The sequence below is a fragment of the Melospiza melodia genome, chromosome 2, assembly GCF_035770615.1.
Source record: "Melospiza melodia melodia isolate bMelMel2 chromosome 2, bMelMel2.pri, whole genome shotgun sequence".
Classification (NCBI taxonomy): domain Eukaryota; kingdom Metazoa; phylum Chordata; class Aves; order Passeriformes; family Passerellidae; genus Melospiza; species Melospiza melodia.
Window position 1 is genome coordinate 139,992,782 of NC_086195.1, and position 16,382 is coordinate 140,009,163.

The 16,382-nt window shown below is 39.8% G+C and overlaps 1 protein-coding gene across 1 annotated transcript in view; it reads right to left on the minus strand.

The window, feature by feature from the left end:
• Positions 1–16,382, minus strand: part of CRYBG3 (crystallin beta-gamma domain containing 3) — an 81,263-nt gene that overhangs the window by 12,363 nt on the left and 52,518 nt on the right. The window contains exons 10-17 of the mRNA XM_063150196.1: positions 15,753–15,788; positions 14,905–15,038; positions 13,060–13,186; positions 9,084–9,226; positions 7,474–7,600; positions 6,461–6,493; positions 2,364–2,473; positions 1,727–1,853 (exon numbers count right to left, since the gene is read on the minus strand). Of these exons, the coding sequence (XP_063006266.1) occupies positions 1,727–1,853; positions 2,364–2,473; positions 6,461–6,493; positions 7,474–7,600; positions 9,084–9,226; positions 13,060–13,186; positions 14,905–15,038; positions 15,753–15,788 (837 nt within the window). The remainder of the gene's footprint in view (positions 1–1,726; positions 1,854–2,363; positions 2,474–6,460; positions 6,494–7,473; positions 7,601–9,083; positions 9,227–13,059; positions 13,187–14,904; positions 15,039–15,752; positions 15,789–16,382) is intronic.

Genomic DNA, 16,382 nt, shown 5'->3' on the forward strand with positions numbered 1-16,382 from the left:
ATCAAAAGTTTTACTTTCTTAAATAGAAAAAAAATTAACTTTTGTTTTCATTTAGTGCAGTTGGTACATCTGTCTCCAAACAGTTTGTTTCCATCAAAGCTGCATTTCTACAGAACAAATGGAATGTTCCCAGCGTGGGACTCCTCCACAGTTCCACTTGCAGCAATTACATCTCCCTGAAAGGAGACCAGGAGACAATGCACATCCAGGGCTTGGTGTCAGGGTTAAAAGTTCTCCTTCTCACCCATGAGCTACCAGGGGACACACCTTAGCTCTGAAATGAGGCTGGTATTCAAAGCTGAAGAATGGAAGGGGTTCCCAACACCACAAATGAATTCAATACAGCCCCACACAACAATTCCACTTGGGAACAGGCTTGCTCCTCTCTGGAATGAGCTAACAGAAATATGCTGTAATACAAGGGGCTCTGTTCCAAGAGCTGTGGACAATGCTTGGAATTAACTGTGGCTGCTCCTGGCTGTGACCTGCTGCGTGCTCTGGGTCACGTCTGTGCCACACCAGGGTCCCCAGCACTGCCCTGGCGGCTCTGGGGACAAACAGGTACAGATCAGTGGCATTTCATGGTATTTAGTGCCCTGTATTTGTGAAATGCAAGGGCTACTATTGCCAAGAGAAGAGGCAAACTAAGAGGTGCAAAAGCAGAGGAAGATGTGTGTGAGCTCCCCACACACAGCCTGCCAAGCAAACTTCTTCCAGGGCCTGGCCCTTGGGAAACAGGGGCTGCCAGCAGTCTCCTACCATGCCAAACTTCATATTTCCTTCCCTGTGAGATTACAGGCAGGGGGATTGGGATGAGGCCTACTATTATTTGATGTTAAAACTTCACTTGGATTTGGCACAGCAGAGTCCAAAAGCTTAACTTGAAAAGGAGAACTCTAATCTAAAACCCAGGCTCTCAGCAGGTGGGAAGTCTCTGTATCTGTACAGTCTACAGAAGTCCAGCTCAAATTTGGGTTGTACATCCTTCCCACCACACCCCTGGGTTTGGTGTTTGCATTTGCTTGGGGTTTGGGGGCTTTTTGGAGGGCTTTTTTTTGCGTTGGGTTTTTTTGCTTTTCTTTTTAAAAGCTGTTCAAAGGACTTCATATGTGAAAAAACTGAAGTGAGTAAGCCCAGAAGTCTAGCTCCATAGGAGCTGCATTGAAGGACACACACCACATGAGCTGAGTTCGTGCCCTGTGATCAGGGAAGGAGGAAGAGTTCTGGAGAAACTGGTGGCCAGTGCCAGAGAAGAGGGGACAGAGAAACCACTTGCTTCTCTTTTACCAAGTGTTTTAAGCTCATCTTGATGCTCCTGCATAAGAGCACACCAAGATGTGGAAGAAAGGTACAGACATCACATCAAGATTGCAGGTTTTTGTGTTCTGTGTGCAGGATTACAATGGGATGTATAAAAGGTTGTGTCTGTTGTTCTGGAGGGCAAAATGCATTCCTGTCCAACCCCTGGCCATAGAGGATCTTGTTTCTTACTTGTAAAAAAGGGAACAACTTTAAACCCAGAACACCCAAGAGCAGCTACAAGTGACCTCGTGCAAGAGTGCACACAGCCTGACCTGTTCCCAACCCAAAAAATCCTGTGAGCCAAGAAAACAAACCTCACTCTTTTCCCTGGCTGGGAGATTGTTTAGGGCAAGCACTCACTTCAGACATCTGACAGGGAAAAGAGCTCAGAAATGTTATTTTTCTCCCCCCAGTAAAGTCTTACATATTGAATAGGCTTGAGGGATTTGATTGCAGCAGTTGGGCAGCCACAGGAACTGAGGTCAACATAGAGGCCTTCTTCCAGCACACAGTGATTGTCAGTGGTTTCCCCTTTGTAACACAGGAGCCAACTGCAAGAATAATGGAACAAAAAAGATAAACTGCTCTAGCTGCTTATTTACAGCATGCTTTTTTCAAGATTAATACTTGCTGAGGACAAAAGGAATAAAAAATTCTCTTTGTTCTTGACAAGCTTTAAGTAAGGTGACTTGAAAGGCTATGCAGCAAAATCAAAATTGTGTGGTACAGATACCTCAGTTCCAGAGTCAAATGACGTTGAGTGGAATTCAGGTACTTCCACTGTACCAAAGTTCTCAAAATCTGGAATAAATTCTAACTGGAGTTAAAAAAAAGAGTCATGGTAACTGTGCAAGCCTTCCCCAGGGAGAGCAAAATGCACAGTACCCAAACCAGGGGCAGGATGGGAGTTACTGAGATGCCTTGCAGGACAAAGGGTCTAAGACACGATGGAAGATGATGGGCATGTGTTATGTGCTTTCTGCTGCCTGAAATTTTGTAACATTTGAAAAAAAAAATTCATAATACTGAAAATGATGGCATGTAAAACAACAGACACTTACCATCCCCGGAGAACCTTAAAAGAACATGGTATGAATGATGTAAAATCAGAAACTTCTGCTGTGAAATCTACACATGCTCCTTGGAAATGTGTATTACTGAAAGCTTTGAGCTACAAGAACAAAACAAAACAAAAACAATGACTAGAAGGAAAATGAATGCATTATCATTAATGTCAACAGAGAAAGCTGTACTCTCAGAGAAGTATCCATTCCATTCACAAAGATACAATTAACTGAATGAATTGTCATTCAAAGGATCTATTTCACTTTATACAGCTGCTTTATTTTTAGAAATATATCAAGTATTTTGTCATCTCTGGGCTGGCACAGGAGGCTTCCCAGTGGTGCTAAGGCAGGCAGAGTTATCAAGTGTAAGTTCAACTGCAGCAGGAGAGGCACAAATAAGAAGAGCAGGACTCAAGGCTGTTATCCACCCAAAGCCCCCCTGAACTGCAGCTTGACTCTCCCTACAGCTCAGCAATCCAGTGCTCAAAGCAGGATGGGGAAATGCTGGTCAAAGACACAGAGCTGCTAATGACAAAGTGCCCTGAAATCTTCTGTGACCACAGTGGCTGCAGGTGGCTTTTCATTTCAGAACTAGCAGGAGGATTTCTGAGGGAACTGGGGAACCCTGAGGTTCAGCCAAGCTGCTTTTGTATGTCATGGTAAAGAACTGCAAGTCACAGTGAACCACAGCCCATCAGTGAGATGTGATCAGTTCATCCCTAAAAAGCAAGAAGGCTCAAAATGTTGCAGCAAAAGCAAAATAGAAAAAGCCGAACAAACAGACAAAAAACCCCAATCAACCTCCCAAAAAACCAACCTCCCCCAAACAAATACACAAAAAGCCCAAATGAACAAACCCATCCCTGCCAAAAAACCCCAAAACAAACCTAAACTAAAAACCACACACAAAAAATCCCTAAAGCTCCCACCAAAACAAAAAGAAACCCTGGTATGACGTAGGCTATGATCTATAGCAAAGACACCCTGAATTCTGTACCCTTGGGCTGCCACTGTGTAACTGAGATGGATTTCACTTGAAAGCCTGAAAGAGAGGCTGGAAAAAAATAAAAAATTGAAGTGTATCAAGAGAACAGCTCATATTCTGTAATGGAAGAAAAACACGATGGCTGTTGCAAGAGCTACTTCCCCCTTCATGCCCCAAATTGGCCAAGCTTCCTGCCAAAGAAAAGAAATCAAGTGCTTTTGCCAGCACAGAGTGAGAAGGCCAAACACAAGTGTCAGAAAATGATTTTATGGAAAAGTTCAGTCTCTGTTTTTAAAAGAAATGAATGTTTCCTGTTAGAAAGAACAAGAAAGGCTTAAGCTGGCCTTGCAGGCTGTGAGCACTAACTGGAGAGCAGGGATCAGCTACAATAGAATGAATAAAGTGTAACTGACTTTTCTGTAAATACAACTGCACTGCTCTGTCACAAAGCACCTATTTAAGCTGTAATTACACTGTATTTTCTACCCACTCATCTCCAAGCTCTTAACAAAAGGGAATATATATACATACACACTGCCTTTCTTTCAGAGGCCACGTGCTATGCAAGGCTTTTAAAAAAGATTCACAAACTCATTTTAACACAGAATTTATCTGGTAATGAATGAAGGTCTCAATTTGACAGAAGTTGGGGTGGAGCAGTGATTCCTCAAACACTCCAACTGCAGCCATCTCCAGTTTGTCAGGGTCTGACATTAATGTGTGAGGTTTTGCTTCCCAAGAAACCAAAGGACAGAATATTAAAGCACAAATGCAGGGTTGCACAGCAATTATCTCTGTTTCCTACATCATCTCTGCAAGTCACCTGCTGTTGAAAGAGGCTTTGTTCTTGCTGAGCAAAGCTTTATTTTAATAAATGAAATGAATGGTTTGGCAGAGTTGGTGATTTCTTACACTCTATGTAGTTGGTTTATTAGGAAGCTTGGCAGGCAGAAAAGGTCAGGGGAGTCATTCAGAGATGTAAGAAAATTTTGCTGCTTTTCAATTTCTGATAAGAACACAAATGAAAAAAAGACACACTCTTACAGACAGTGCAAACAGCTCCCTTAGTTCAGACATATGCTTATTAAAGGTGGGAGAACGTATAATGGTTCAAAATACCCAATATATGACTTACTCAAGGGTCAAACATCAGGATTTGCAAGCTCATATGCAACATTCTTATAAGTTCCAAACTAAGAGACTGGTTTTCATGCAGAAAACTTTTATTTTACTCTGAATGTGAAATTCTTGATATTTATCTAAGGGCCTGTCTTTTACTTATCCTAAGTGACTAAATGTTTTCCCATTAAAAATTACTCAAAATATCTCCCCTCCTATAAGAACTGTAGTGATATGAAATATGTTATTTCTTCCCTAGCCCCAAGGCAGAATCCTGTGAAAACCAGGATTGTGGTAAGTCAGGATAGTAATTTTTTTCACAAATGGTGTTAAGATTGTTATTAAAGACCACAAGAGGCAAAATGCAATTCAATACATGTCAATATTTAAAGGTGTCTGTGCATACACACACACACACACAAAGGTTTTTTCATGTTTCTGGAAATAAAAAAACCTGTAAAGCACAACTTATTGAAACTTCAAAGGTTTGAACTGATCTTAAAGGTCTGCAACACTGGAATAATACACTCAAAGAATAGATTTTGGGGGATCCTGAAAAAATATAAGAATTTGAGATGAAAGTAAAATTATCTTCAATGGTTTAGACCCCACCAGTTTTATCTGAGTCAGTTATTTTATCTGGTATCATTTACCAAGGCCCTCTGGTGAGCATACTTGCAAGTCTTTGGATTTGGCTGCAAACTGCCATGTGAATAGGCTGGGCAGGAAGTCAGTGTTTAAGGCTAAAATAATACACCAATTATGTCTTCAGACAGGAAACACTTCCTGTAGTGCTGGGTTAATCATAAAATGGTAGAACTGGAGAAAAAGGAGGGTGTGGTCCACCTGCTAAGTAACACAATGCACAACATTTCCCATCCAAGCAAGCAAGAGAGAAATTGTGTCCAGATGACAAAATACTTAAGTGTGCTGAAACAGAACCGCAGAGCTCTGAAATATCTTTTGTCTGAAAATAAGTCATGTTTCTTGAAATAAATGTTCCCAAATTTGCTTAATTAAAAGCATGTCAGAGAGAGCAATAAAATCACTCAGATCCCCACCCAAGCTAGCAGGACAGAAAAAGATCAATCAAACAACTCATGCTGGACAAGGGAAGAGCCCTGCAGGGACAGAACACTGCAGGGAACACAGAGCACACATGGTGATGAACACAGAGCAGGGTTGTGTTTCAGCAAGATAACTCAAAGGTCCATTAATGGAATATAACCTTGTAAGGTAAGGACCAGAGTGTGAGACTCTAAACTAACTCATTTTTGAGACTCAGAGTGAATTATAGGGACTGCTTTCTCTTAGTAAGGACAGAACTTTCAGGGAAACTTTCAGAATATATCATAGATTTATCACAGATTTATCGTGATCAGGATGTGTCCAATTAACCTCTGATGTTACTGTTACAAATAGGGAACCTTAAGGAGCAGCTCTACCTGCTTGGAAGACTTTGGAAAGCAGAACTACCAGCATGTAAAATAAAAACTCCAACTTCCAGGTGTTGATGCATTTGCAGGTTTGAAATGTGCAGTTCAGTTTTCTGCAGTTCATATTTTCATCTTCACCTCACACATAAACACAGGAGTGATAAACTGGATGCAATGCAAAATAATGGAAAGAAAATCTGCCATAAAGAGAAGGATGAATGGATGGGATGGTGAGTTTCCAGTAACAAGAGGGAAAGAAGAGGAAAATCAATAGCTCTAGAGATCCAAAGTCACTCTAAACCTATAGGATTGCTTGCATTTTTGGGGATAGAATACTAAAGGGTATGATCCAGAATAAAGCAAAGAGCAGAACACTTAGCAGACTTTACTTTTATCTATCTACCAGTTTCCTCCATCACTGCTCTGCTGTAGCAAGATGACAATATTCAAGTATCACCTGAAATTACTGAGATATCACCTGAAGCAAGGCATTCAACATTAATTGTTAAGTGTAGTTTAGTACTAGACACTGTTACGTAATGCCAACTTACCAAATGTGGAGGCTCATTTGTCCCAAGGGGCTCCTGCAACAATAAATATATATACACACATTAGAAAACCCCAACATTAATTACAATTAACTTCCTAGGAGACATGCCAAGTTGCCTGAAATTTGTAAAGTATGAACTCAGGAGCAGAGGTAAAAAAAAACTTCCCAGGCTCCTGGCACAATTCTGTTCCCCAGTTTCTGCCATGAGCTGCCTGTAAGCTCACAATTACCTGCCTGACTGTTCAATGCCTTTCACACAGAGAACTTGCATCAGCATTAATTACTTCCCATAATGTGCATTACAGTCCATGTAAATGTCTCTGCATTTACTTTTGAGGCTGTTTCTTGAATAAAAGACAGAACTGAAACCAACAGAAGACATCTCTCTCAACATGTGCTCTTGAAAATAAGGTTAAGTATTCCTTTGGCGTTCCTATAATTTATTACTTATTAATAATTTATTACTTATTATCATTTAATACATATGGCTGTAGATTGCCTTTGTTTTGCATTAGGGTTTTGACAGCGCTGGCACTAATCTGCTTGGGTGAGCTGGCACTACCTTGGATTGAATAATGGATTAAAAATATTTCCTGTCTTTATTCACTGTATCTAGTACAAATATTTTAGCAGAAAAGTAAGGAAAAAAACTCCAACAGAATTCTATTATGTAACAATACAGGCCAGATAAATTCTCAAGCATTTTTAAATACATTATCAATTACTATGTTTAAAGGCAAATTAATCTTTCCAGGCCAGGCTATTTTCTCCATGTATACAGTCTGTCAAAAGGAAATTCTTCTTATGAAATTTCCCTGACAATTTTCTCAAAAGACAAGAAAGTTCTGCAGTGTCCAGTCTCCATCCTGAACAGACTCACTGTGCCTTCCTTGAGGGGCTTTAAATTGTTTCCAAACAGACAATGTGGGCTCTCCTGTTTAATTATTATGGTAAGCTCTGAGCTCCAAAGGTCTCATTTCTTTTAAGGTTTTCCCTTAAATTCTGGTAACTCACCAACTTAACAGGTCGAATTGACATGATGGTTTTACTAGATCCTCCCCAGTCAAGGAAGCATTTGTATTTTCCTTTCTCCAGTACATACTGTTCTCCACAGAAATATTTCTGCTGATAAGCCACCCACCTGGAGAATGACACAAAAATTAAACTGAAAAAAAAACATTGCATTTTTCATGTGGTTTGATGACAATAACAGCAAGTCAAGCACAAAATTGTCACACACTTGATTTTCTGCTTTCCCCTACTTCAACAAACACAAGATTTTGGGTTCCTGCCTTCCCACCAAATTCATTGTGAGATGATGCTCTGCTCAGAAATTCAGAGGAAACAGACTGAACTGAGAACTTTATGAATGTCTCTTAATTGAATCTTTGCCTGTTTGGCATCCCCCACACAGGGCTTTCTTGTAGCTTTTCCAGTTGGATTTAGGAAAATGGTGCAAGAAGAAAGAGAAGTAACTGAGGAAGGCTGGATGAGATCAAGCAAAAGCCAACAACAGCTGGCAGTTCAAGTTTCTCCCAGCCTGCTTTCTGTCCTGCAATTTAAGAAGAAAGAAACCCCCAACTAGAGGGTCCTTCTATCCCTACACAGTGGCAGAAGCAGATGGGAGCTGGTTAGAAAGACACCTCACCCACTTTTGGAGGTGCATTCCTCTCCTACTCACCCAGCACTGGGACTGTTTTACTATGGATGTAACAGGACATGTCTTTACTCATTTTAATTCTGTCATACACTGACTAATCTGTTTGCTACTAATTTATCTAATGTGGTTTTAACCTCCTGGTGCTACCACAGCCCCTTCAGCACAAGTTCCAGAAACTCACTGCCTCTGGTGTAGGAAAAGCTTTTTTCCTTCCACATCAAAATCTGCTTTAAAGCAATCGCCAGTTCTGTAAAGCATTTCCTCCAACTGTTGTCATGCAAGATTCTGTGAACTGCATTAATCTTGTCTTACCACCTTCAGGATTTTGCAGCTCTCATTTGTATCCCCCCTCCCCAAACAGAGTCCCAGCCTTTCATTCTTGCACATAATCCTCATGAGACACTAATCACCCATCCCTAGATAAGTAGTTCAGGTCCCTCTTCAGATTTCCTGATCCCCATCACCCTTAGGGTAGTTATGACAATGTTAATACTGCATTTTAAAAACTACTACTAAATGTCTGAAACTGACATGATTTCACAGTGCTCTTTTCTCTTAATGTCTTTTATGTTTTAGTTTTTACAGTTCTATAAAAATTATTTTAATTTTCAGTCCCAGCAGTCTGACTTTCTTACAAATACAGCACATTTCATCCTTTCTGGACAGGCTCTACCTGTCCCAAAAATTATACCAGGTCTTGATATATCTAAAATATCTTTTCATGGAAAAATGTGACTCTGGGGGATCATCACAAGCTTCTTCTATGAACAAGAACACTTAGACCCAAACCAAGGTGCAAGCACGAGAGCCACAGAAAACTAAAATTACTATTTCCCTTCCACTCCCCAAGGAAATGGAAAGAAACACTTATCTCCTCCAAATATTTACCATGTGGAATATACAAGAGATGCACCCAAAGGTGCACAGAATTGTTTAACAGTTCCATGTATCTGAGCAGACTTACACTCCACTTTTCACAAGAATAGACCTCGTCTCGGGGCCAAATCCAGCCTGCTCCAAATCAGGAATTTCTTCATTGATGATGTCAAATGCTTTCCCATCTTCATCATCAGACTGGAAAAGTGCCACTGAAGACTCTATGAAATCCTAAGGGGCAGCATAGGAGTTAGAGGACAGTCACAGCTCAATGACTCTTCACAAGATAAAACATTTTGGGACAGAATTATAGCCAGAAAGGCAGCATTTTACAGAGCTTGAAGGGACCTGGCTCCCCGGTGTGGATCTTTATGGGATATTTTGGCATTGAAGTTCAGGAATAACTGGAAGCCTGGCAATCTGGTATGGCCTTCAGGGGTCTGCAATGAAGAGGGGAAGAGCCTGCTGGCCCTGAGCACCATCCTTTCCTCTTTGAGGATGGCTCAGAGTGCAAAGATGCCAGTGTGGGAAGGAGAGGGGTTAAGAAGAAAAGAGTTTAGCACTGATCTTCCAAAAGCCTCACAAATAACTACTCCAAGCATGACCGTGACTATATTTTTCACTAAACTTCTCCTTCCTCATCCTTTCCAGCAACATGGCAATAATTATGGAGAGGAAAAGCCTGGGCAGCATCACCTCTCCAGCACAAGGGGTTTGTACTATTTGGATACATCCACTAAAGCTATAAATAAATCCTGCTTAACACTGTCACATTCTCTCTTACATAGCTGTGTGACACTGCTTTGTGCTTTCAGCCAGCTTCGTTTCTTGGCCACATTACTTGCACAGCCTCAGATAATTTGAATTTGGGTTTCAAATCTTCAGCTTTTTAACCACTTAGCAATTTTAAGCTCCCAGTTCAGTCGCTGCTTGGGAAAACAGAAAACAACAATGCATTCACTTTACTCCTTTAACTTTGAACAGAAAGCAGAAACTCAATTTCAGTGTTTCTCAATCATTCAGCAGTGTTATAAATTGAAACAGAGTCCTGCAAATAAGAAACAATTGCTGTCAAGCAAATAATGTGGTTGTCAGAGACTCATGAACATATGAGGACTCCACCATGGGTATTATTACATTAAACACTGAGAAAACAAAGATTTAGAAAAGATTTATCAAAAAACACCTAGAAATTAAGGCCAAAGCAAGCATGCAGCCAGATTAATTTGGCCAGGTGAACCTGATCAAACAGGCTCTTTGGAGGACACCATGTCTTTCTACAGGACACAGTCACCATGACTAATGAAAATCAAGTTTAGAATGAACACTTGATGTGGCTCAACTTCTCTGCACTGTTTACAGGACAGTAAAAGGTGATGGAACAAATTCTCAAGTAAAACTGGTTCCCTTACTGTGTTGACCACTTCCTTCCTTCATTTATTTAAACTGTTAAACTGTTGCAACTATTTCAGGTATTCACTAGAAATTAAAGGGCCAGGTCTGGAAGAATCATCATGAACAACTGCAGCTTCAGACTACTTTTTAGGAAAAAAAAAAAGGAGGAAAGAACAACCAACTAATGCAGTATTAGTGCAAATGGAAACCAGCTACTCTTAAAAGTCCTAAAGCAAAAGAGTACCCTAAAAGTCATGTAGATCAAATCTACACGTAATTTCCTTAACTAAGTTTATAATATTGACATATATCCACAGTTGTAATTAAATTTAAAACATCTTTCAAATTCAGCCATCATTCTTTTCTGCCTGAACTTCCACTACAACTTCACTTACAACAAGTAATAGGAAAAATACTTTTTGAGAAAAGACTTTCAGAGCAAGGCAGATCATTTTAAACTTGAAAACATTAGAGGGAAAGCTCTGAAGGCAACATACAAAATTTTCTCTTTCACTGAGCCATGAGGAATACCAGGGGCAAACCCCAGCTTGAAATGCCTTTGCCACTGCAGAACAGAAGAAATGCCACTGTCCCCCAAGGCAGCTGACAGCCCAGACTGCTGCCTGTCCCCAGGAATGGGCTCTGCATTTGTCTCAGGTGTGTTCAGCACAGATGCTGACGGGCAGCTGGCAGCAGCTGGATAAAACCATCCCATGAGATCTTTTTATCTCTGCTTCCCAAACACCCCCTGACCCGCCATCAGCCCTTGTGAGTGTTCACTGCAGGGTTATTCAAGCCAGCCAAAAGCTGAGAGCCCACATTGAGCACATCCTCACCATGCCTGGGGATGTGGATAACAATATCCCTGTGGATTCTGAGCCCATTGCAGCCCTTACCTTCCCCTGACAGAATTCCTGAGCTCAGGCAGCAGAGCCAGGACATTGGCTGTGCAGTGAGAGGCCTCAAGCACACAGAGTTTGGATTTATGCCCGGGTCCCCTTGAAACTGAACGTTTGGTACGAAAATATTTTTAAAATCCTGACCTTAAGTATGGTATACAAAGTCACCAAGGGAGCATATGGGCAGCCTGGGCACTGCCCTGTGTGCTGCACACTGCCCAGAGGGAGGCAAGCTGCTGGTCAAGCCAAACAACACAGTGCCAGGGCCATTACTCATTCCATTGGCAAGCAGCTGGTTCCCTTCAGTTATGCAACAAATTGAGGGGAAATATTCCTTTTCACTTCTATTATCAATAGGTAAATATTTGTACATATTGACAGGCCAAGTGGAATGATGTATGTTGATATATGACTGTGAATGATATATATTTTTAAAATGTTTAGGACTTGAGCCTTCTGACTGTTTTAGGTGCAAGTTAAATTAAATACATGACATGGAAGGTCATTCTTGCTACCCACATGCATGATTTTAACTTCTATTTATGTCCTTTGCCAAGAGAAAAAATCTAAAAAGATCAACTTAAGTTGCTCAGGCACCCTATATACAGCTGGAAAAGAGAGGAAAACTAAGGATTATTCAGTAATTGAACAGGATTGTGCAGATGCAAAATCCTATTGAGGTTTCTCAATCTGAAGGAACTTCTTACCTATTTTTTTCTCAGAAACCTAAAAATAAATTATTTTGAGAAGGATATTTTTCTTGAATTCAATTCATTCTCCTATCTTTATTTTGATAGATTCTGATTATAAATACAGTTTTTGCTAGGTGCCTTTCATGAAAAACAAACCTGCAAATTGTGAATTTAAGTATGGCCTTCTGGGGCTCACATTAACTTTTTATCTTAAAAAAAAAAAAAAAAGACTGTTGAGACAGTGAGTTTGCTTTAAATCCCCATATTAAATTTCCACAAAATTCCTGGCTCAGGAATATCACAGCTCCTCAGATGAAGAGATGAATAATCTGACTTTACAAAACTGGGTAATATCAGAGTGAACAATCTTAGTCTCAGAAGAACTTATTCTTTGCAGCTGTATTTAATGTTCACAGAGTTGCCATTATAATAAAAATACCTTCAAACACTTATACAAGCAAACAAAAAATCCAACCCAAAACAAAGGAAATTATAAAGAAGTTCTAACCCCATGTTTCCTCATTGCTAAAAAGTCTAACTTTGCCTCCAATAGTAGACTCTTACAAATAGTTTTTACTATTATTTCATCCTTGCCTCCACTAAGCACATTTTAGTAGCAGGGATTTTTTTACCATGATTATTTTTGCTGCCAAAATTTTCTGGCAGAAAAATCACAGACAGAGGGTAATGCTGTTTTAAGGCTTGCAACAGCTGCTGCATTGAAAAGCTATTTTTGTTTTAATCAAGAACTACTCTGTACACTCAGGCACATTATGCTTTTAAGAAAATTCCATTTGAGAGATTCAAATAGCTTGAGGTGCAGGAGTGAGGTGCTTGGAAAATCTGGCAGGGTAGACAAGGAATTCTGCATGATACAATTTTTGTATGAGCTTCACAAAGACTCTTTAGAACCTGCTTCCTCCTTAGTGCAGTCTAGCTCTCAGCCAGTAGGAAGAGAATGAGGATGAACACAAAAGATGGAATGCCCAACCCAAGACAGCTGGATCACTACAAAGAATAACCTGGCTCTTTATGGACAGAGCTGTGATAATTGTGAGAAATGCGTGTGAGTACTTACAGCCTGAAGGAAGCGGAAGGAGAGCAGGGCACTGTCACTTCCCCCCCAGGAGCATCTGTCCTCATAGTCCCCCTCCTCCAGCAAGAACTGATGGCCTTTGTAACATTCCTTGTCATAGGCAACCCATCTGTGGCAGCCCCACAACAAAAGAAAAGCCAGGTCAGTAAAGGCAAAACAACTGCACACATGATTTTCTCTAACAAAAAAAAAAGGGAGAAGAGAACCCCCCAAAATCACTAAAATGAGTATCACAAACCCAGCCAATTAACAAAGCAATGCTTGTTTGGAGTCACAACAGGCATCCATGAAGTGTTCTTTGTGGATCAAAATCCTGCCATGTGATTCTTTATCCAACAATAGCTGATTTATGTAATGCCTCCTCTCAGCCAGCCACATTCCCAACAGCAATATTTGGTACCACAGAGCCCAGGATGCAGCTAAATGCCCAAACTTTCAGTGATAAATACAGAAGCAGTGGATCTCTTCAGTGTGATAATAAATGATGAGACCCTACACCTTTGCTGGAGATGGTGACAAAATTAACAGATTTCAGCAGAACAAGATTTTGCCTGCTTATATTTTTTTTGCTTTAATCTAAAACTGTATACATATAAACAGACAAGCAAATTGAAGATATAAACCATATTGTATATGAAATATGTTTTAGCAGTAAACAAATAGAAATTTTCAAAATATTTTGAATAAACAGATAAGGGTCTGTTAAAAGAAGGTGTTTCCATATCAACTTCAAATCTCTAATGGACATCAACTAAAAAATTTGCTTCCCCCACCTTTTTTCTTGTCAGCATTTCTTTCATAAAGCTCCCTTGTAAATATTAGAATTGCTGTACAAATTCTGTTGGCAGTGAAATTTGGCAGGCAGGGATAGCTTTACTTTTAGTACCATTTGGTTTACATTAATTCAGCTGTTTATGTTACCACAGCACTAAAAATAAAAGCTGCCACAACAGACAGAACAATGATTTTTAATAATCTGAGGCTTCCCAGATAGTGAACACACAATGCACTTCTGAATAGATTATCTGAGTGTTAACAATTAAGTTTGTTTCGAATTTAGTGCTCATAAAATTCTGACAGCAGCCTGAAAGGATGTATGTTATTCCATCCTTATGCTGAAGTGGAAAATCCCTTATGAAACAAAAGCAAGATTTTCTGAAAACTGTTTTATTACAGACATCTTTGGCAAAAGCAACCATCCTGCCTGCTCTCAGGCAGTCCTGTCCTGTTGGGAGAGGGTGAAGGAACAACATGAGGGGTTGGTGGGTGGTGCTGAGTTTACCTCAGAGCATCCACCTGTGACACAGGTGTGACACAGTCCTGTGTGTGTGTGTGTGTGACACAGGAGGGGCAGGACAACACAGAATCCATCCAGTGCCTCAATTAATGGAAATAACAGCACATTCCCAATGGCAGATAACATGCAACAGCTGGCAGAGGAAAACCATTAAGACAATAAAACAGCTTGTAGGTTTTAAAGAGGTATTAAAATGTCAAACTGAAGACTGATCACATCTACCCAAGGTCATTTCAGCAAATTAAGTAGAGACTATCAGAAATATAAATCAATACAAATTAAAGCTCTGTGTGAACAAAGCAGCCTAATTTATTGGCATCCAAATGGCAAACACTGACTTCACACCTTTCACTCACTTAGCTTTGAAGGCTGGTAACTAAAGAGCTGATAATAAAAGAAATATACACTCCCTTCTTTTCAAAAAATTCCACCTGTGAAGACTACAATCATCCCTTAGTTAGCACTTTTAAGCATTTAGTTTATGCTTCCCTACTTTAAAATAAATAAATATAAAAGTGAAATATACTCACACTCCACCAATTACACGTAGTGATCCAATTTCCTGAAACTCCTCCTCACTACCAAACAGGGCTGGGACAGAAGTGATGTTTTCTGAAAACTCTTTGGACCATCCTCCAAAGTGGGTTTTCTCATATATTATTATCTAGAAAACATGATGTTGAGCTTAATCTTTCAAAGGCAGACAAGAAGCTTCTCCCTGTACTTTGCTGAAGTTATTTTTCATGACTGCAGTTAACAGCCCCTTCAAGTTCCTTATCTGCTGAATCACACAGATCAGCTATTAACAATATTTGTATCTGTTGCAGCATTTATTAGGAAAACACCCAAGTCATGCATGTATTTGTATAATTAAAAGTTACCTAAAGCAAAAGCTTTTGTAGAAAAAGGAGGAGAAAAAAAAAAAAGCAGCAGTAGTTTTGGATCAGCTTTCAGCTCCCCAAATCACAGAAGGATCATGGTCTTACTCACAACTCTTGTACTGGAATAGGGGCTAGCATGGAAGGGAACTATTCCTGTTCTCTTCCTCCCTTCCCTCTCCTTTTCTTTTTAAACTCAGTATGTTAAATGGGAAAATCACCCCCAATCCCTTTATCATTACAGTGACTAATGTGTCAAGTCAGAAAAACTCATTTTATAGCAAATTCACACTTTGCTAGTAAGTGAAAAACAAACTACTGGTACTTTTACACCTCATCAAACACTAAGTGAACTTAATAGCATTAAGGAATTTTTCTTCATCAGCAAGCACTGAATAGTTATCAAAGATCACACACTAAACAAAAGGAAAGCAGCTTGTATGAAGATTTCATATTGCCAAATGTGCTTATATTTCATTCTGAGTGCCCTCTGTGCTTACCTTGACATTCATTGGCATTTGCACCTTTAGTCCACCCTAAAAACAGATGAGAGGAAAATTAGTTATTTATATTAAACCTCAAGTTCCATTCTGACATGTGTTTCACAGTACTATCAGAGCATGAAGTCTTTGCAATTATATTCACCACTTTCAATGCTTACCATAGATTTCAAAAGGCCAGGCACACTATAAACCTGACCTACAAACAAATCAGTGCACTGACAAACCTCTTAGACTGCCAGCAATTTCAAAGTATCCCTTCATGGCCTAGAATTCTAAAGCAAATGTTTTTAAACTAATTGATACTGACCAATTTTTGAAATTAACTTTTAAAGCTTTGTTGTATGCATTACAAATTTCTATAGCACAATGGTGCAACACTAGAAAAAAAGAGAAAACAGCAGGAGAGAGAGAAAATAGAGTCTGACATATTTATGTTTATGGTCAAAGAGCAAATACAACAAATGCATCTTCTGTGGAAATGTGAGTGAATGATGCTCTGTGGGGGAATAAGAGACTGACCTCACTTGAGTGACTAAAGAGAAACCATTAGGTCTTATTCCTTTATGGCTTTTATACTGTCTCTCTGTAGGCTTGCTATGTACCCAGTAAAATTTGTGTTATAACCCT